General features: G+C 44.9%; 1 protein-coding gene and 1 pseudogene across 2 annotated transcripts in view; one reads left to right on the top strand and one right to left on the bottom strand.

Annotated features, from left to right (window-relative positions):
* INVS (inversin) overlaps nucleotides 1–20,914 on the bottom strand; it is a 171,357-nt gene that overhangs the window by 31,456 nt on the left and 118,987 nt on the right. For both annotated transcript variants that reach the window (XM_032860706.1, XM_032860707.1), the window contains exons 12-13: nucleotides 19,353–19,565; nucleotides 6,216–6,502 (exon numbers count right to left, since the gene is read on the bottom strand). In XM_032860706.1, the coding sequence (XP_032716597.1) occupies nucleotides 6,216–6,502; nucleotides 19,353–19,565 (500 nt within the window). The remainder of the gene's footprint in view (nucleotides 1–6,215; nucleotides 6,503–19,352; nucleotides 19,566–20,914) is intronic.
* LOC116869551 lies at nucleotides 17,549–18,136 on the top strand (annotated as a pseudogene).

Below are 20,914 nucleotides of genomic sequence, written 5' to 3'. Positions count from 1 at the left end.
CAGCCACAAGGATCTTCCTAAGTGTTATGCCTCCTTCCTGCCCTACCTCTTGAAATCATAGTGAGAGAGTTATCCTAACAGCTCCTATTTGTAGAGTGCTTTAGACACCATGTTTAAATCTTTCCACGGGTTATCTCATGAATGTTCATGAAAGTTCTGAGACAGGCATTTTTCCTTCCTTCCTTCCTTCCTTCCTCTTTTTTTTTTTTCTTTCTGTCTTTTTTTACAAATAAAGAAATGGAGGCTTAGGAGAAGTTAAGTAACTTGATCAAGACTATATAGGTAGTATGTGGTAGAGTCTAAATATGATCCCTGTTTATTCAATTCTAAAGCTTGTGCACTCAGCCATCATGCTCTACATGCACTGTAAACAAGATGGGGAGAATTACTATGAGAGAGAAGAAAGAAATAACTTACTAAGAGAATGGAACTGTTATAGAAAACAGGAGTACACCCAATGAATACTTTTCATGTCTTTTTTTTTTTTTTAAAGATAGATTGATTTTAGAGACAGAGGGAGAGCAACCACGGGGAGGGGCAGAGGGAGAGGGAAACTTTAGCAGACTCCTCACTGAGCTCAGAGCCTGACTCAGGGCTTGATCTCAAGACCCTGGGATCATGACCTGAACTGAAACCAAGTGTTGGACAGTTAACTGACTGTGCCACCCTGGGGCCCCTCATGTCCTGTTCAATAATCTCTCATGTCTGACTCTCAAGCACCCAGCTAGTCCCATGCAGCTACATGTTCAACAAATATTTATTATGTCTCTTATATACCAGACACCCTACTGGGTGCTTGGTACACAGAAGTAGGAGACACATTGCTCCTTGTGATACACCGTTTAATGGTCAAAATTCTTTCCATCCCAGTATGCACTCACTTTTGAAATGTGCTTTTGCAACATCTTCAAACCAGAGGTGGAGTCTCTGTCTCTACCCCCTTGAATCTGGGCTGGCCTTGCAAACTGGTCTGATCAACAGAATGTGGTAAAAATGATAGGGACGTTTTGGAGCCTAGGCCTCAAGAGAGCTTGTCGCTTCTGGCTTTTTCTCTCTCTCGGAGTTCTGCCTTGAGAACAACATGCAAGGAAGATGGTCTAAACTCCCGGAGGATGCAAGGTCATGGAGAAGAGATCTGAGACATCTCAGCCAACAGCCAGCACCAATGGCCACACACATAAAGAAAGCCATCTTGGGCTTTCTGTTCCAGCCAGCCTCGCACCAGCCACATGAGTGAGCCCAAGTGACTGACCCAGGAGAGGAATTGTTCTGACAAGCTACAGAATTGTGAGAAGTAAGAAGTTATTGTTATCTTAAGCCACTTAGTTTTGGGGGTAATTTGTTACATCACTAGAAATAATCAACACAGAAACCAATAGCTAAAAAAGAGAGGTGCTGGCCTAACAAAAACCCATAGCGTTGACTTAAGGACTGGTGAGCGGACAGAAGCCGGGAAGGCAATGAAAAGACTGTTACCAAAGGCTGAGACAGCAGAGAGGAAATTGCTGTTGGAGTTTGGAGAATGGTCAGTTGTATTATTCAATGGCAGAATAATTGGCAAAATGGGCAAAAGTTACCTGCAGTAGCTTAGAAGACAGAAAACATATCTAATGAATTTGTAGATATGGAATAGACTTCCAGGGGGCAATAGCTGAAGAAAAGATCAATTGGATTTTTTACCTGCATGTGATAGGTATGGGGAGAAAGAAAGAAAATTAGGAAAGAACTGCTCAGCTTGCAAGCAGAATCCAGAGGAAATACAGAGAGCCTAGAATGTGCCAGGTTAGAAAAGAAAGTTGTTTAGCATATTCATTCTTTCCAGCTAATTTTACTGAGAGTATCTTAGTAAAATATGACTTAAGGATAAAGATCCAATCAAGAGTATTACTGTGCAACTCTTTTTTTTAAGACTTCAAAAATATCGAAGATGGTACATTGTAAGGTACTGTAAGCTACACAAAAGAACTTCTAAGAACTTCAAGGGCATTTTCCTACAGCATCCTGAGCCACCCAAAGTAGAGAGAGGCCCATCTGAGAAATAATTATGGATGTAGTTTTGGAACATGGAATGAATCCAGTCAAAATCATAGGGAACCCACAAAATTTTTTAAGAAGGTTTTATTTATTTGAGAGAGAGGGAAGGAGAGAAAGCACAGGAGCAGGGGGAGGAGCAGAGGGAGAAGAGAAAGAAGCCCAAGCAGACTCCCTGCTGAGTGTGGAGCCTGATGCGGGGCTCAATCCCATGCTCATGACCTGAGCTGAAATTAGGAGTCAGATGCTTAACCGAGGGCCACCCAAGTGGCCCCTGAAGCCCATGAAATTTCCCAGGTAACTGTATCACAAAGAGTGTTACTAGTTTGAACCACTGAGGCTATTCAAGACAAACAGGAGCCTCTGGAACCTCAACTTCCTATAGGCGGGAAACAGGCTGAGAAAACTGTTTAGGTGCAAACACAGGCTATGTCTTATGGAAAAGGAAGATGTCTCAGAAAGCAGCACCAAGAATCCTGGTAGGAGACCCAAGAGCCAAGGGCCAAGGAGAATAATCGAATAGGAAACCACACATAGGGGAAAACCATACCCTAATCGAGGAACATTCGATCCTTCTAGCACTGCTAATGTAAAACCAGTTGGCTTTCAGAATGGCTATGAACTAGTGACTGCTGTGTACCTCTTATTTCTCCCCTTTTGGAACAAAGGTGTCTACTGTGGTTATTCTGTCCCTGCCTCACTATTGCTTGTTGGGTCTGGGGGGGCTGTTGATAATGTGTGTTTTTGGTGGGCTAGTCCCTGAATTGGAAAGAGTCATACCTAGGGGTTGATTATTTATTTATTTATTTGACTAAGAGCGAGAGTGCACAAGTAGGGGGAGCAGCAGGCAGATGGAGAGGAAGAAGCAGGCTTTCCACTGAGCAGGGAGCCTGACGCGAGGCTCAATCCTAGGACCCAGGGATCATGCCCTGTGCCGAAGGCAGAGGTTTAATTGACTGAGCCAACCAGGTGCCCCTATACCTGGGGAATCTTGATAACATCTGGATGTGACATACGTCTCAAGATCCCAAACTTCAAGCTTAATGTGATAACTGAGATGACATTTTGGGGTCCAGAGATAATTTTGAGAATACTGTGTGCCTGTGGGAGGAATGTGAATAGTCTGTGACCAAAAAGGAATTGTGATAGATTACTAGCCAAAAATTGCTTCCATCCTAGTATGCACAGAAGTTGAGTATATTTCTCCATATCATTCAGTCTGGGCTGGCCATACAACTTGCTTTGAGCAATAGGATGTAGCATGCAAATTCTGGAGCCTACTCCTCAAGGGGTCTTGTAGCTTCTGATTTTGCTTTCTTAGAATGATGCTGGGAGACCACTGTGTAGGGAGGCCAGTCTAGCCTATTGGAGGATGAAAAGCCATATAAAGCAGAGTCAAGGAATCCCAGCTCATAGCCAGTATCAACTGCCAGACATTTAAGTCAGTCTATCTTAGACCATCTGATTCAACTCACCTTCTACCTGAATGGAGCCACGTAAGAGAGACCAGGTGAAAATGCAGCGGAACTGCCCAGTTGGCCCACAGAATCATGAGAAATAATAAATTATTATCTTAAGCCACTTAGTTTTAGTGTACTTTTGTTTTTGGGGTGTGTGTGTGTGTTTTGTGTTTTGTTTTTTACATAGCAGCACATAATGGAAACAACCCTGATCTTAAGATCTTGCAATCTACTGGAAAAAACAGACAAACCAGTAATAATAGTAAAAGGTCATGATCTTCCTATTATGGAACTATAGAAGACCTATAGGAACATAAGCAGGAAGATGAAGCCTTGTTAGTGGGGAGGTATGGCTGTATAAAGGAAGGAACATTCATTCTGAGACCTGAAAAATAAGAGGCACTTTTATCCATATGGATAGGGAATTGTAATATGCAGTGACCTCAAGCTAAGAGAGAATGAGGAAATTCAACATGGTTGTTACATCAGGGGAGTCTGGTTAACACTAGCTGAATGAATAAATGAATGAATATGTAACAGGGCATCAGACCTCTTCAAGGTATACACTACTGATGCATTGCCACTGTACAGTGGGTTATGGAATTATATTCTGGATATGTTTGTGGTCATTCATGTGTACTTTTATGTGGCTGTTCTTGGCTAGATCATCAGAGTGGTTTAATAACAGTAGTTACTGAAGACCTATTACATGTCATGGGCTATAATAAGTATTCTACATTAATTATTTTATTTCTATTCAAAACTACCTTGCAGGACAGAGAGTATGCACCCTTTTTTTTCTTTTTAAAAACTGAAGTATAGTTGATACAATGTTACATTAGTTTCAGGCGAACAGCATAGTATTTTTGTTATGCTGTGTTCCCCACAAGTATAGCTACCATCTGTCTTCATGGGCACTATAATACCATTGACTGTATTCCCTAGGCTATACCTTCCTTCACCATGACTTATTCATTCCACAACTGAAGCCTATACCTCCCACACCCCTTTACCCATTCTGCCCATTGCCCCACTCTCCTCCTCTCTGGCAACCATCAGTTTGTTCTCTGTATTTATTAGTCTATTTCTGCCTTTTTTGTTTGTTCCTTTGTTGTTTTCTGAGTATTCCTCCCCCCCAACCCATTTTATAGGTAAGGAAATTAAGGTTCAGAGAGATAGAATGAATTGCCCATGCCCTGAATTGGGTCGCCATGAGATCTCACAGACTCTGGGGTCCACAAGGTCAAAACTATTTTTATAATAATACTAAGACATTTTTTTGCTTTTTTCACCATGTTGGCTTTTGCACTTATATTTCTGGAGGTTTCTCACTGTTCCTTAATTTTTAAGAATGGCTCAATATGCTTAAATTGCTTTGGGCAAATAATATAATTTGTGCAGAATACCTGTTTTCCTTCTGGGAATCTGGAGTTGTAGTATATGCTGGGCAGAGGGTACCTATGTAACTGACCCCAGTAAAAATCCTGGAATCCTAAGTGTAGATGTGTTTTCTTGGTAGACAAAGGCTAACTGGTTGTTACAATTTATTGCTGGAGGAACTAGTCATATCTTGTGTGATTCCACTGGGAGAAGACTCTTGGAAATTTGCACCTGGTTTCTTCTAGACTTTGCTCCATGTGCTTTTCCCTTTGTTGATCTTGATTTGTATCCCTTTGTTATAAAAGATCGTAGCTGTGAGTAGAAATACATGCTGAGTCTTGTGAGTACTCTTAGCAAATTTCTAAACTTTGGGGGTGGGGAGTCTCGGGGATCCCCAACATACGAAGTGAAATCCAAACACGATAAATTCTAAGAATCCATACCAAGACACACTATATTTAACTATTGAAAACTAAAGATAAAGAAAAATCTTGAAAGCAGCCAGAGAGCAGTGACATGTTAGCTAGAAACATTCCTGAGGAACACCAATTGCAAACGACAGTGGATTTCTTGTCTGAAACCATGGAAGCCAGAACTGGCACAGCCTCTTTCAAGTGTTGGAAGGAAAAATCTGCTAAGTGTGCATTCTGGATCTGGTTCATCAGCTCTTCAGGAATGAAATCAGAACATTCTCAGGCAAAGGAAGACTTAAAGAAATTGTTGCTAGTGGAGCTACCCTTAAATACCAGCTAAAGGTTCTTCAGACAGAAAGGACATGATAAAAGAAGGAATCTGATGCACTGGGAAAAAAGAAGAAACAACAGAAAAAGAGAACTATGGGTATCTAAGAAACTACCCTTTCCTGTGGTTTTTATAAATTATATTTGATAATTGAAACAAAAATCATAATACCATCTGGTACCCTATCAATGACATTTAAAAGAGGGGAAGGTCAAGGTACCTAAATGGAAGTGAGGTTTCCACATTTCACTCAAAGTAGTAGAACTGGTTATAGGTCCCTTATAACTTATAGATACAATATACACAGCAATACATGGCAATACTCAGAGCAACCACCACAAAAACTGTAGAAAGAGGTATACTCAAAACCACTATCAATCAAGATGGCATCCTAAAAGATGTTCAAGTACCCTACAGGAAGGGGAAAAAAGAAAAAAAAAAAAAACAGGGAGGAGAATCAGAGGAAATAAACAGAAAATAAATAATAAAATGGTAGTCTTCAGTGTTGACATAATTTCCTTAGATGTGAATGGACTAAGTACACCAATCAAGAGAACCCACAGTCCACGGGTTGACATCAGGTAACAAAGGCAATACACCTACCGTTTGGCTTTCTGGGGTCTCTTCCCTGCACATCTGGGGAAAGATGCTGCTCCCGCTGGGGGGCTCTGTCTGGAGATAGTCCGCCCGGAGATTCTTGACAGGCTGTCTCCTCAGGGTCCTGGGCTGTGTCGCTGGTGGGAGGCTGTTTGCCGGAAGCCTGGCTCTGCCTGTGGGGCTCAGCTTGGGTGTTGGGCAGACAGGGAAGGGCTTGGGGTCTGCAGGAATCTGGGCTCAGCCATCCCTTCTGCTGTTCTGCCTCCCTTCGTTTGTTTTCTTCCTCTCGCTTCCTGGAAGCAAAGCCGAGGAGGCAGAGGAAAAAAATTAAAAGAGTGTTACCCTTTCAAATGATCCTGAGTGAGATTTGAATTTTATGAGGAGCTACCACATCACAGGAGGGGCTTGGAAATGGACAGTTTCCATAATTTCCCAAGTTTTGGTCTTTTCTCCAGACCTTACACCTCCAAAGATGATGGAGCTGACGAGAACCTTATAGATCAGGCCTTGCCCAGTTGGGGCACACATGATAGGAATCTCTGTGTTTGCGAGACAGGACGCAATCCTGAGGTGTGTGTGCCCCCGCTTGTGTGGGACCCCTGCAACTACAGGCCTTTTCCTCCAATTCCAGAAAGCACAGCTGAATGCGACCAAGCCTGCCAGTCACAGGGACAACCTTTAATCTTCTCTATTTATTAAAAAAGACCATTGGTGAGCTTACAGGTACATGGAACAATCACTCACTCAGCCCCTCACGATGGACACTAACGTGCCTGTGAGCTGCAACACCTCTAATGAGGTAAACCCACCCATTTTGCAGATGAGGTCCAGAAGGTAGGATGATCTTCAAAAAGTCCTACACAAGTCCTGGTGGTGAGGCTGGCCCCTGTGGAGACTAGAAGGAGGGTGGCCAGGAGGGGCTAGGCTGCAGAATGAGAGGCCATGGGAGGAGGACGAGGGCCTGAGGCAGGCAGCCCCGGTCCAGAAAGGGGCAAGTTGCTTGAGGAGGAAGGGGCTGAGTTCAGGACAAGGTTTGTTTGATCGATAGCATTAATTGCTGGGGACTTCCCAGGGAAAGAAACAGGGAAGAAAAAGAACATTTACTGAGCTTCTCCTGTGCTGGGCCCAGTGGGCCACCCCTGGAGGAAACTTGATTTCGGAGAAGACAGCTTGGAGAAAAGGACCTAACAAACGACGGGAGACATGTTACACTTGTGAGCCTGCACGGAGGGGGTAGTGATTAATTTTGTCTGGAGGAGTTCAGATGCTCCCAGCTGCTGATTCTTAAAGATTTGGAGGGGTTTGACAGACGGATGTGGTGGGAATGAGGACTTCAGTGTGAGGGGGCTGTTTGGGCAAGGGCACAGGGCACGGGAAAACGGGGTCTGTTCTGCCTCTTCTTATCTTCAAACAGTGCTTGCTGTACACAGCAGGTGCCCCATATGTGCAGTTCAGACGACCCAGGTACCGTGTAGGAAGAGAATCAGGCAGACACATAAAGGTTCAGGTTAAAGCAGAATGGTTAGGGCTGTAGTGGAGAGAAGCCCACACTGGGAAGCATAAGAACTTTTCTAGTCCTGTCCCTGCCAATAACTACAAAATGGTATCGAGCCAGTCACTTTCCTGCTGGAGACTCAGTTTCCCCAGGTCTAACAGTTGTATGATAGTTTATAACCTGGAATTGATTTAGGGGTCTGTTTGGAAGCTAGATGTCTTTATAAAATCTGGGGTATCTTTTGTAATGAGATAGATTTCTTTTATTGTTATAGCTGGTATCAGAGTCCCTCTTGGGGGAGGGAGAGCCTTGTTTAGAAAAATATTTTAATCAGCCTGGGAACAGAATGGAAGGCGGGTAGCAGGTGAGCCCTTCAGGGCCTTGGTGGTGATTGGCTCTGAGGAGTGGAGGGCTGCTCCTGACAAAAAGAGAATATGTTTGAAGCTCCTGACAGGGAGGGAAGAGATGAAAGAACATGAGAGAGAGAGAGAGAGGAGGGGGAAGAAAGGGAAGATGAAAGGCTGGGTAGTGTGTACAGCAATGGCCAGGACAAAGAGAACCTCCACGGGGAGCTGATGGACAAGGACTTTAGGTCTGTGCTCTTCACACTTTCATGAATGGAGTCTCCTGAGATCTCGTTAAAATCTGGATTCTGATTTAGCAGCCGGGGTGGGGCTCAAGATTCCGCATTGCTAACAAGCACCCAGGTTATAGAGGTGTTGCTGGTCCTCTGAACCACAACTTGAGGAGCAAGGCTTAAGACAATAGAAAAGTTTCATATGGACTGTTTTGTTTGTTTGTTTGTTTGGTTTTTGGCTTTTGGATTTTTTTTTTAGAGAGAAGGGGTTGAAGAGGGAGAGGGAGAGAGAGAATTTTTTTTTTTTTTTGAGAGAGAATCTTAAGCAGGCTCCACGCCCAATGTGCTAGATCTTGACACCCTGAGATCACGACCTGAGCTGATATCAAGTCAGATGCTTAACCGACTGAGCCACCCAGGCGGCCCTCTTATGGACCACTAACTGTACCATCATGGGACATGAAATGGATTGTCCGCAATGACATCAAGGTCTGGGAAGGTCTCCCAGGATCCTACGTGCTGTTTTATAAGCAACCAGACAAGCTGCAGAGCTAAGATACCAGACATGGAAGCAGAAACAAGAGTGAGGCAGAGACCCTAAGCCTCCAAGAAGTCACAGAATTCAGACTTCCACAGGCTGTGCGATTCGAGGCAATGTTTACTGAGACCTCAAGGGACAGAGAAGACCCAGATGACAGCGATCTGGGTTCCCTCTGATATAAAGCCTTCAACATCCCCTTTTGAAGGTCTCCTGTCCCACGGCAAAGCTCCTGATCTGGGCGCCAAGCCTGTTTGTCTGGTTGTTTCTGACTGAGCCCCATTCCTAGCAAGAGTGGCTGGGCGGACCGTGCTGACTCCTATACAGCTCTGATATTTTCATTTGACTCTGGTTTTGTTCCATGCTTTGCCGAGTGCTGACACCTGAGCATTGCACCCGACAAGCCAGGGGGACAGCCTGTCATCATCAGCGCCCCAGAGTCACCTGGAAGCTAGCAGGCGCCATTTCAGCGTGAGCTGTCTGGGAGAAGGCTGTTGTTTGGGAGAAGCTGGAAGCATCTGGGCGGCTGAAGTGCCGCTAATTGATGGAGCAGCCGTGCTCCCGGCAGGAGGGGGACGGCTGCTCTTTTTACATGCACTGATGAAGGGAGCTGCTCTAGGAGAATATTGGTCCTGCAGACAGACCCGCACGTGCGGCTGTCTGCCTTGGCATCTATGTGGATCTCGCTGCCGTTAAGAAGGGCTCGGAGGTGATAAACTAGACTTTTGGTCATTTCTCTTTCTTAGGGAAACCAAACAGCTTTCCTTTTCAATTCCAAGAATCCGTTTCCACTCAGGTCCTGGGCAAACCCCGTCACTGCGGACCTTTCTGGGCCAACAGCAGGGGCAGCCACAGGACCCCCAGACCATCCAGCCTTCTAGAGTGATCAGGATGGCCAGAGACCCAGGGTGCTCTGTCTTCTGAAGACTTGTTTGGAGCGGGACGTTTGTAGGAAAGCGTTTTTTTCATGTTGGTAGAACTAAGTAAAGCAGATTTGGAAGGAAGACCGTAATAATCAGAATATATCATTAGACCCTATTAATAGAAATAAATTAATGTTTAAACAGATTGACGCATTTAAAAAATCTTCAGGTGGCCTGTGGCCCACAATCATGCAGTTCCCCAGAGCTGTGGCTCTTGATATAAAAGTAGTGATCATTGTGGAAAAGTGGGTGGGATTAGAACCAGGACTATGCATAACCTACAACCTATTTACATGTTGCTGCCTTAAAACAAAAGCAACAGCAGCGACACACAACACACACACACACACACACACACACACACACACACACACACGTGCGCGTGCTACAGTCCAGAAGAACATGATCTTTCGTGTACGCATCCCTAGGGAATAAGGTCCAACTCCACGGCTCCTGGTCTGAGTTCAAAGGAATCTCAATTTATTCACTTTTATTTGGTAGATAAGGAAACTGAGGCAGAGCGACTACTCTCTCCCTCTGCTCCTCCCCGACTACCACTTCTCAAAGAATGAAGTGGGTCATATGAAGAAACTGCCAGCCACACATCAGAATAGCCGTTAGCAGCATTTCAAACTAAGTTCAGATGTAGCTTTTAGTTCTAAACTCTCAGACTCAGTAATTATTGTGAAATTTAAGTGTTTTATCTCCAGCTAATTTATTATGAATATCTGAAGATCTAGTAATCTTCATGGGGGTTAAGTTATAAACTTGGCCTATTTTTGTCAAATTTGGAAACAAATACCAGAGAAAGAACCAATGCTATTCTAGTTTATATGAAAAATTAAAGAGAAAAAAAAATCCTGTCGACGCACAGCAGATAACATTTTAGCAGGAAATTTACTAAATGGTGGAATCTTAATGCATAAAGTAGTTCTACCTTGTCTTCTCTTTTTTCCTATTATCTTAAGGGGAACTGACTAGACAACAGTTTTTGATGGGCTGCCCATTAGTCTGGTTTGTACTGTCGTCTTTTCTGGAGCAATATTTGCAGCTCCGCAGAGGCTCACAGTATAGAAAAGTGAGAAAGTCAGTTGGAGATGAGGTCGTTGACAATGTCCATTTCAGGTTCTGTGCGTCACAGAGCAAAGAAAGTCTCCAAACTGTGGGCTGAAGGAACCGGGTGTGTCACCCTGGGGAGAAAAGATGTAAGGGCCACAATGCTCCTGCAGATCTCTGAAGGGCCACCAGGAGGCAGCAACGTGGCCCGGAGTCCCATCCCCGCCCCAACCCCCTAGCAAAAACAGACCTGAGTCCCTAGGATGGGGATTTCTACAAATGAGCAGCCTAGAGGACAACTGCAGAAATGGGCCCATAAGAAATCCAGTGATCAAAAGATTGCTGGGGCACACTTGGGTGGCTCGGTTGGGCATCTGCCTTCATTCAGCTCGGGTCATGATCCCAGGGTCCTGGGATTGAGTCCCATGTTGGCTCCCTGCTCACTGAAGTCTGCTTTTCCCTTTGCCCCTCCCCACCACTCATGTTTGTACGCGCTCTCTCTCTCTCACAAAAATAAATACATAAAATCTTTTTTTTTTAAAGGTTGCTTGATGTGCAGAGAGTCAGATGAAGGGCCATAATTTAAGTGACTTGGACATCCAGTGGCTTCAGCATCTCAGGACTGGGGTGTGTTTGCTTGCACAATGTGCACAATGTGGCACAGACCCATCTCTGGGCCTGGACAATAGGAGTCCCGGAAGGTGATGCTGTTCTCTACTCTCTGATGTGGCTTCCACAGAGAGTTGTAGTGGCCCAGGTGACCAAGAATTAATTAATTCTGTCAGAGACTGCAGATAGAAGCAAGCTCCTCCCTGCTGCAGTGGGGGTACTCAAGTCGCCACTGCTGTGAAGGCAGGACCTCAGAGAGGTTTGAAAGCTGGGACTAAAGTGGCTCTCACAGAAAAGGGACATCTACGTAAGCAGGTCCTGTTGTACCAATTTAACCCGGCTTTGCCCTCATGACATTCTTGTTTATAGTCTCAGTGTAGGCTTGGAACTGAAAATGTAGGAGGAACTTGGTGTGCTCTGCCATGTTAGTTAACTTTCAGAGTAACAGGAAGATTTTTTATTAAACTATGTTACAGAACGGATGATGGTGCTTGGTACCACTCTTTCAACAATTCCTGGAAACAAGAGGGGAACAACTGAAAGGAGCACTAGGGTAAGAGAAAAACTGACTAGGGACCCGGTTCTGGTAGAAGTAAAATAAAATAATAATAATAAAAAAAGAAGTAGGGCTGTTTCTTGCTGGCCTACCAAGATGGCACCAGCAGCTGGAGACAGCCTCCAGCATAAGTGCGGCTGGTAGGAACCCCGGCTTAGGGGAGGGCTGAGTTTCTGGTGCTGTCTTTCTCCTTTACTGGCTGTAGGTTCAGGAAAGTTAACCTCTGCGAAACCCCACCTGTGAAATGAGATGAAGGACGGCTGCCCTGTCTTTCCTTACGGAATGATTAGGTGGATTGAATGCAGTAACCCGTAAGAACTTTGTAAGCTGTAAAGCACTGTATAAATATCATTGATCACTATTACTTTTATGTAAAGCTGTTAAGAGAAAGCTTCCCTGTGACAGGATCTGGTGAGAAGTGAAGAAATTCGTGTTTGGCATGAGCACCATACAGTCTAAGAGCTAGAGGGCTGGGCCTAATGATATTTTCAGAAATGCTCATTGTTGAATCCACACAACTCCCTTTTCTGTGAGAGCCATTTCATTATTATTATTTTTAAGATTTTATTTATTTGAGAGAGAGAATGAGAGAGAGAGGGAGAGCACAAGCTGGGGAGAGGCAGGAGTAGACTCTCCGTTGAGCAGGGAGCCCATCGTGGGGCTCGATCCCAGGATCCTGAGACCACGACCTGAGCTGAAGGCAGATGCTTAGCTGACTGGGTCACCCAGGCGCCCTGTGAGAGCCATTTTAATCATACCTCTCCGACCTGTTGTAAGTCCTGCATTCATGGCCATGGAAACTTATATACTGAACTGGAATGGGAAAGAGCCTGCTTGTTTCTGCAGTGCCTGACAGAATGTTCTTCTTCTCAAAACAGGGCATATACAACTCTCTATGGAAGCCACATAACGGGTCTCATGTTCAAGTAAATGCAGTGGTGAACCCCTTTGCTCTTATGCTTCTTTTAAAAATCAGAATACAGAACTATCATAAACCTGTCAAGTGGTAATTTGCTCATGATAAATATGGAGGGAACTAGGAAGCCAAATGCACAAATCTAGAAGCACCAGTGTTTGTTGTGAGGATAAATGGAACATAAATGTATCTCCTGCCCGAGTATGGCAAACAAATTAAAGTACACTCACGGAGTTTCACAGACTCAAAGGGGACTGAAGAGGGTATGTGGTCCAAGCCTCGCACTTGGCTGAGGGGGAGAGTAAGGCCTAGAGTGAGAAATGACTCATGCAAGGTTTCAGACTCACTGTAGGAACAGTGATCGAACATTTATGATTAAATGCTTATTAAATGGGTATTTTAAGACATTGGAGATACAGAGATACAGAATATAATCCCTGTTCCCAAGGAACTGTGGATCTCGTGGGGAGTCAGACCCATTCACTCCCATAGATGGTTCTGCATGTGATGGGTTCTAGATGTGATAGGGGCTAACACAGAGATAGGGATGTGAGAGGCAGTCACTGTGTGGAAGGAAAAAAACACACCTAGAAGGAATGTCAAAATGAGCAAGAGAGAAGCGAGAGATTGTTTTAGGCAGAGGCAAGAGCAAGGACACGCTCTAGCTCTCACAGAATCGTTGACTCAGAAGAGATCTCAAAGACTAGGTCTTTATATAATTAAAAAAAAAATTCCTTGTATACTATCCTGGAGAGATGATAATTCCATTTCGGCTGGAACATTTCCAGCGAGAAGAGACTGATTACCTCAGAGGACAGAAAAGCTTCCGCGCTAACCTTTTCAGTCAGTACTCTGCCGTGTGTAGGGGCTGTGCGACACTGTCTCCTCATTGTCGCTGAATAACAGGCTGAAGAATATCTGGGCTCTGACTTCCTCTCGAGGGAATAAGAAAATGTCACATGTCTTTGAACCTTTGACTTACAGAATGTTAGAGTTGAGCGGGAGAGAGGGGGAAGCTCAGATATCATTTTGTCAAATGGTTTTTAAAAATCTCTTTGTGACTCATGGACCTTTTTTGAAATCATGATAAAAAAATGTATAGATCTTCACTGCCCGAAATATACCTATGCTCACAATATACAAACCACTGCATTTAGTTTTGGGGTATTCATGGGGCCCCAAAGACCACCCCAGATTAAGGAATCTTTTCATTGTATTAATGGGAAACTGAGGCTTCGAGAGGTGGGATGGTATGGAGTAGAATCATGGGAGTGATTCCCCATCGGCCCGACTGTAGTATGAGCAGAAGCCAGGCCTCTGGGTCAACCCTGCAGAAACTCAGTGACAGACTGAAGGTGTCCCAGGAAATGGAACTGGATCTATTTTGAAGAGAAAAGGAGACTTGGGGTAGGCGTGGGGTACCTACTCTAATGATCTGAAAGTTCATTTATGGAAAAATGTTTAGACTTTTCTCTTTTACTTCAAGGGGTATCTCAAGACCAAAAGACAGAAAATAACTTCTGTCAGATAGAACTGTCCCTGACTGGAATGTGCTGCTTGGATTCTTTGTCACTCGACTTTCTGAGAACAACCTCCTTAGAAGGGACTGTGGCATTCCAAAAGTTTAAGCTTGGTGACCCAAACTGGACTTGATTATGCTCCTTTGGGAGACCCGTGCAATCTCCTACTGTAGCCAGGAAGCAGCTCAGGGCTCCCACAGACCATGGAAAGTTCCAGAAAGTGAAAAACATGAGGAAGTGAGGCAAGTTCCAGATGGCTAAGCCCTCCCGCGTGAGGGGAGGGAGGTAGTTGTGTAGAGAAATGGGCCTCAGAGATAAAAGTGGAGGCAGACAGGTGAAGGGTCTCCTGTAGCACCGTGGATGGGATTCAAGAGTGATGGCTGGCGCATGGCAGCGGGACCGAAGATGGGGGCAAGAGCACATTTCAAGAGGAATTCACAGAATCAATGGTATAGCAGCCGCCACAGGGAAATAAGGAGGCAAGAAGAGAGACGGGCTGTGGTGGAGAGTTGCAGGTTTCAGGGTGAGTCTGAAGTGACAGTGACAACAGGACACACAAATGGAAAGTGTTGGCAAGTCACAAAACGACAACGAAGGGGAAATGCCTGGCAGGTGACTGAGGACGTGGAATCAGAGTTCCAGGAGGTCAGGATGTGAGACTGAGTGAGGGACGGTCTATGGACATGAAGTCACTCAGGCTTCAAGAGTAGACACCTTCCCAGTGGAAAAGAGCTGAGCATGAGGAGAAGTCTAGGGAGCGAGTGTGCAGAGCCGACCGCAGTGAGGAGGTGGTGTGATCGAGACGATGTGAGAAGGAAGAGGCAGAAGAGAGCTGAGATCCGAGAGTGAAATAGAAACCCAGTGCACAGGAAGCTTCTGGGGAGAAGAGTGAGCAACACAGACACAGTCTCATCTTGTGTGCCTTTAGCCGTGTGCTGTGGCAGGTCGGTGACAGAAATGTTCATTTTGGCAACAACACAGGTGGTGCAGTGTGAGTTATAAAGTGCTTTTAAGTGGATTATAGCTATTTCTTAAATGGTATTTTCTAAAACCACAGGCCTTGGAAAATAGGACTAAAACTTCACTCTCTCTCTCAATTTCTCTATCAGTAAATTAGAACTAATTTTAACTTTAATAAGCTCCCTTCACATCATTGCTTTAAGGAAGGTGATCCGTGCCCTCCTAACATGCCATGCCGGTACGCCAGGTGACAGGATGTGCCTGGGTCGCCTTAGCCAGGGAGGCGGCAGTGGCAAGGGCTGAAGTTAACATTCTGATTTTTGTTCCTTAAAGCAAAAACCGGAGGCAAAATTAAACACTGGCTCAGATCTTAAGAAATAACTTTTGAGAAATAAAATTAAAACAAATGAAATCAGTTTCTTTTCCATTTAAGTATTTCCCTTGGAGCTCGATGCCACAAAAACTGTAGGAGGTGATGGTTAGACTGTGAGAAATTTGTTTACTTCCAATAATGACACCTAATAGAGAAAGGACTGTGGGGGCACCTGGGTGGCTCAGTGGGTTAAGCCTCTGCCTTCGGCTCAGGTCATGATCTCAGGGTCCTGGGATCGAGCCCCGCATCGGGCTCTCTGCTCGGCAGTGAGCCTGCTTCCCCCTCTCTCTGCCTGCCTCTCTGCCTACTTGTGCCCTCTCTCTCTCTGTCAAATAAATAAATAAATAAAATCTAAAAAAAAAAAAGAAAGGACTGTGACTGAGAAAAAGGAAAGGAGATTATAAATTTCCAGTTTGGGCAATTTCAGACATATCACACTAAGCACAGCTCCCACGTAAAAGGGTTTTTAAAAATGAGCTTCAGAAACGAAGCACTAGGACAAGGAGGACACACCTTCCATGACAGGGACGCTAACCAATAACAACTATTGCGGGGCTGGACAAGATGATTCCTGAACCCCCTCGCCCTTTCAAGCCCTCATGGCTGGGAGTCACAGAATGCCTAGTTAGGAAAAGAAAAAAAATCTTAAGACTCTCTTTAAGCATGTGCTGATGTGAAAGCCCGTCCACTGTATAGGAAATCTTCTGACAAATGGATTCCTGGTTCTCAGCTCTACACTGACCCAGCAGAGCCTGTCCAAACTTTCGGTGCTGGGCATGTGGCCTCTCGGGAGCACCATGGGGGCAAAGGAGAGGAGGGAGAGGCTAAGATCATTAACAGTGAAGATCCAGGGGTTTCCACAGACCTGGAGACTGCCTTCAAGTCAGCTGGTCTAACCTGTTGTGTCTCACAGATGAAAAAATTGAGACGCAGAGAGAGGAATGCTGTGTTTGACCACAGACCCTCTATTCTGCTGGAAAGGGAGTCTGGGGACTCCGCCCCCCCCTACAATGACAAAGTGGAATGTATTTGGACGAATAGGCTCCTTGGGGGGTGGGGGGGCATACAAAGTCAGTCATGTTGACTTTGTGGAGTCCCACCTCATATTCAGGTAGGTATGCCTTCAAATCCTGAAAACAGACTCTTGCACATTAAAACGAGTTTATGAAAACATCAGCTAGAAGGAGAAACCACGCTCCTGCCCTTGTGGGGAATCTTTAACTTGCAACTCAGGATAATGTGCCACATGCATTACCCACTTAGAGTGGTCACTCTCGTGTGGGCAACTTTTGTAAGGCCGGAAAAAGAGGCATGTAGACAGACCTTAGGTTAAACTGGATCCTCTGGCCGAAGTGAAGAGGAGAGAGCCTCACAAAGACAACAGTGCAAGGTCAGATTCCCGAGGGTGCCGCTAACTGTGGTGGCTTCACTCACAGAAACTGGGCTCTTCCTGTCGGTCCTACCTACCCAAAGCTGCCATTATGGTCAGCATCCCCGTTCACAGTGGTATTTAACTTTTCACTAAAAAGGTTTATCCTGCTTTTTATTATTATTTTAGATGATTATTTATTACACTTATGCTTCCCCCTTGTGGGCAAGATTGGAAGGATTCAAGATTGGGAAACATTTAAGGTACAGCCAGGAAGTTACCCGTTAAGAATCTTCCGGTTGTCTTTCTCATCAGAGGTTTTGGCATCTACACCTACCGACGCAACATTCTCCTGCTGTTTAAAGTACCCAACGGGGGTTCTCATGCATTCTCCCAGGAGCCACCGCTCTTCCACTTCCCCTAAGCACCCTGAGGTGATCTCTGAAAATGGTTTATTTGCTCAACCCAGAAAACTGTACAAAATCATGCAAATCAAGAGGTTCAAATCTTCATGTTCACTTTAAGAACACAGATGAAACTGCCCAGGCCATCTAGGGTGCGCATATCTGGAATGCCACCAGGTACAGGAAGGATGTCACTTTGCAGAAGCAATGCGTGCCATTCCATCATGACGATGGTGGGGTTGGTCCATGCAGCCGGGACAAACAGTGGGGATGCACACAGGGTCAGTGGCCCAAAGAGAGTGCTGAATTTTTCCCACCCATGCTTAAAAATACTGGGAGTCATGCTGACCTGAAGGGTTTAGATGCAGATTCTCTGGTCATGGAGCATAACCTGGTCAAGAAAGTGCCCGAGACTCGGTGTGGAACTTACAGGGCTTGAGGTCGGATTAACCCACACCTGTGTTCTCCCTGCTGCATCGAGATGATCCCCACTGAAAAGGAGCAGATTGTTCCTAAACTAGAACAGGAGTTTGCCCAGGAGGAAAAGATATCCCAGAAGAAACTGAAGAAACAAAAACTTGTGGCCTGGAAATTAATTCTGCAGAGGATAAATGCAAATAAAAGTAAGTAAGTAAGTGGGGTACCTGGGTGGCTCAGTGGGTTAGAGCCTCTGTCTTCTGAGGTCATGACCTCAGGGTCCTGGGATCAAGCCCCACATCGGGCTCTCTGCTCGGTGGGAAGCCCGCTTCCCCCCTCTCTCCCTGCCTGCCTCTCTGCCTAGTGTGATCGCTGTCTGTCAAATAAATAAATAAAATCTTAAAAAAGAAGAAGAAGAAGAAGCTACAACTCATTTAAAAAAAAAAGTAAGTAAGTGAATAGTAAGTCAGTAAATAAATAAATAAGTGAAGTACCCAACAAAGGTAGCCAAGAAGGAAAACCAAGGCACAGTCTAAAAATCCATCATTTATGGTAAAATAATCACAATGTATATATAATAGGCACAAATGACTATTTTACACATTTTGTAACATTACCCAAAAAGTGTGAGGTCCTTGAAGCAAGCACTTTGCTTTTCGTCACTATTTTCTCCAAAGGCTCCAGCCAAGAGTTTTGTATGTACCAAGAATTCAGTCAATATTTCTTGAATAAGTTACATTAGTTAGTAAAGATTTGTTTGCGCGGGGGCGGGGCAGGAGGGCAAGGTATTTACACAAGTTGGTTGCTTTAATCAAATCAGAACCAGACACTTCTAGTGAGGTAGGCTGGATACGGGTGTCAGTTTCCTGTGGAAAGGCAGGAAAGGTAGGAGGGGGAGCAGCTTCCTGTACGTAACCTCCCACCCTTGACTCCTTGTCAGGGTGGCTGGGGCCCAGGTGTGTCCCTACGTTGGAACATCAGGGGCTGACCTGGAGGAACAGCCACTGAGTAGAGATTAGGCTTTTGTCCTTCACTGTAGCCCCTGTGCTGTGCAGGCCCGGTGGGCAGAAGTGGGGCGGTGACATGGTACAGAGATCAGCATTATTTCGATCCTCTCTGGACTCCCTCTCCTGGCTGCTCCCCAACCCGACCCCTTCTCCCTTGATTCCCAGGGGTGTAAGAACACAGTCCTTGGGGCGCCTGGGTGACTCAGTCATTAAGCGTCTGCCTTCAGCTCAGGTCATGATCCCCGGGTCCTGGGATCGAGTCCTACATCGGGTTCCCTGCTCAGCAGTGAGTCTGCTTCTCCCTTTCCCTCTGCTGTTCCCTCTGCTTGTGCGCTCTCTCTCTCTCTCTCTCCCCAACTCTGTCAAATAAATAAAATCTTAAAAAAAAAAAAAAAGAACACAATTTCCACAGCTCAGACTTACTTGGCAGCAGCATCTTTTCTCAACTGTTCATGCTTCATGAGGAGATTTTTCCGGTCTCGGAAAGCTTTTCTGACTTTGTACCCTTTGTAGACCGCCTGGATTTTGAAGGCGGCGATGTCCTGAATGGCTGCAATGGACAGGGCGCCGTGCTCCAACATGAACTGGATCACTTCGTGGCGCTCGCCCAGCAAAGCGTAGTCCAGGGGAGTGTACCTGAAGCGGGAAGGCATTTTTAAGTGTTGGGATGGAGTCAGAGGTACAGTTACCTGACCATATTGTGCAGCAGAAAGAAATTTCACTCTGGGATGAGGGCTGCTTCTCAGGCAAGGCTAAGTTCTGTGCTCCAGGGCTGTTCCTTTTTTCTCTGAGGGAACAAAACAAGGGCGGAGCTGGGGTCAGGTGTTCTGTGCTGCTGACCAGGATGGTTCCCGAGTCTTGCTTGCTGGCTCACAAACTGGGGGCTGTGGGAACACAGGATCACTTTTCTTCTCCCCCACGTGCCAAATAATACCCCACTCTGATCTGAAAAAGTACTATGGATAATATCCTGTGACATTCGTAAGTTTAAGCCCAGGACAACTGATAGTTAATGCTTACAAAGTAAAAAAATACATCTCTGAATGGAGAGATTTAGTCTATGATGAGGTTGGCCCTTTAAATCAGAAGGCATGGATTATTAAGTAGTGTTGGGCCAATTGCATCGCCATGTGGAAAAAAAATGATTCTTATATCACATTTTATACCAAAATGAATCCTGAATGAACCAAAGATCTAAATATAGAAAAAGAAACCATGAAAGTACTAGAAGAAACCATGGAAGATTTTAAAAAAATTGGGATGGGAAGGTCTTTTCTAATAAAAATGATACAAAACTCAAAACATAAGAGAAAATGATAAATCCAACTATATAAAAATGGCAAAAAAGTCATCAAGAACAAAGATAAAAGATAGTTCCCAGAATAGGAAATACTAATGGCTCCTAAATATACAGAAATATGTTCAACCTCACCCATTTAAGAGAAATACACATTAGGACGAACAAAGAGAGTACATTAATGATAAGATAAATGAAGATCAGAAAGTTTAATAACACACTGTGCTGGCAAGGATGCAGAGAGACAGGCTCTCTATATGCTACTTTAATCTGTAGAGAGAACAATTTAGCAAGATCTGTCAACATTATTCATGCACCTGCCCTTCGACATGTCCCTTGCAGGCATACATCCCATAGACCTGCTCTCGTGTATGAGATGCTTTCTGTACAAGGATATTGACAGAAGCACAGTCTGAAACAGTGAAAAAGTGGAGATGACCTCAGTATCTACCAACAGAGCACCTCTTACATAAAGTAAGGCCATTTGTGTGATGCGGTCACAGCTGTGCTGTGGCATATGAATAAATAAGGAACAACGTCCGGGATATCTTGTTACATGAAGAAAATGGAAGAAAAAGAAGAAGAAGAAGAGGAGGAGGAGGAGGGGGAAGAGGAGGAGGAGGAGGGGGGAGAGGAGGAGGGGGAGAAGGAGGAGGAGGAGGAAGAAGAAATAACAATGGAGCAGAAC

The sequence above is a fragment of the Lontra canadensis genome, unplaced genomic scaffold (assembly GCF_010015895.1).
Source record: "Lontra canadensis isolate GAN:19392208 unplaced genomic scaffold, GSC_riverotter_1.0 scaffold19, whole genome shotgun sequence".
Taxonomy (NCBI): domain Eukaryota; kingdom Metazoa; phylum Chordata; class Mammalia; order Carnivora; family Mustelidae; genus Lontra; species Lontra canadensis.
The sequence above is the reverse complement of the archived record's forward strand: the minus strand, read 5'-3'. Positions and strand labels throughout refer to the sequence as shown.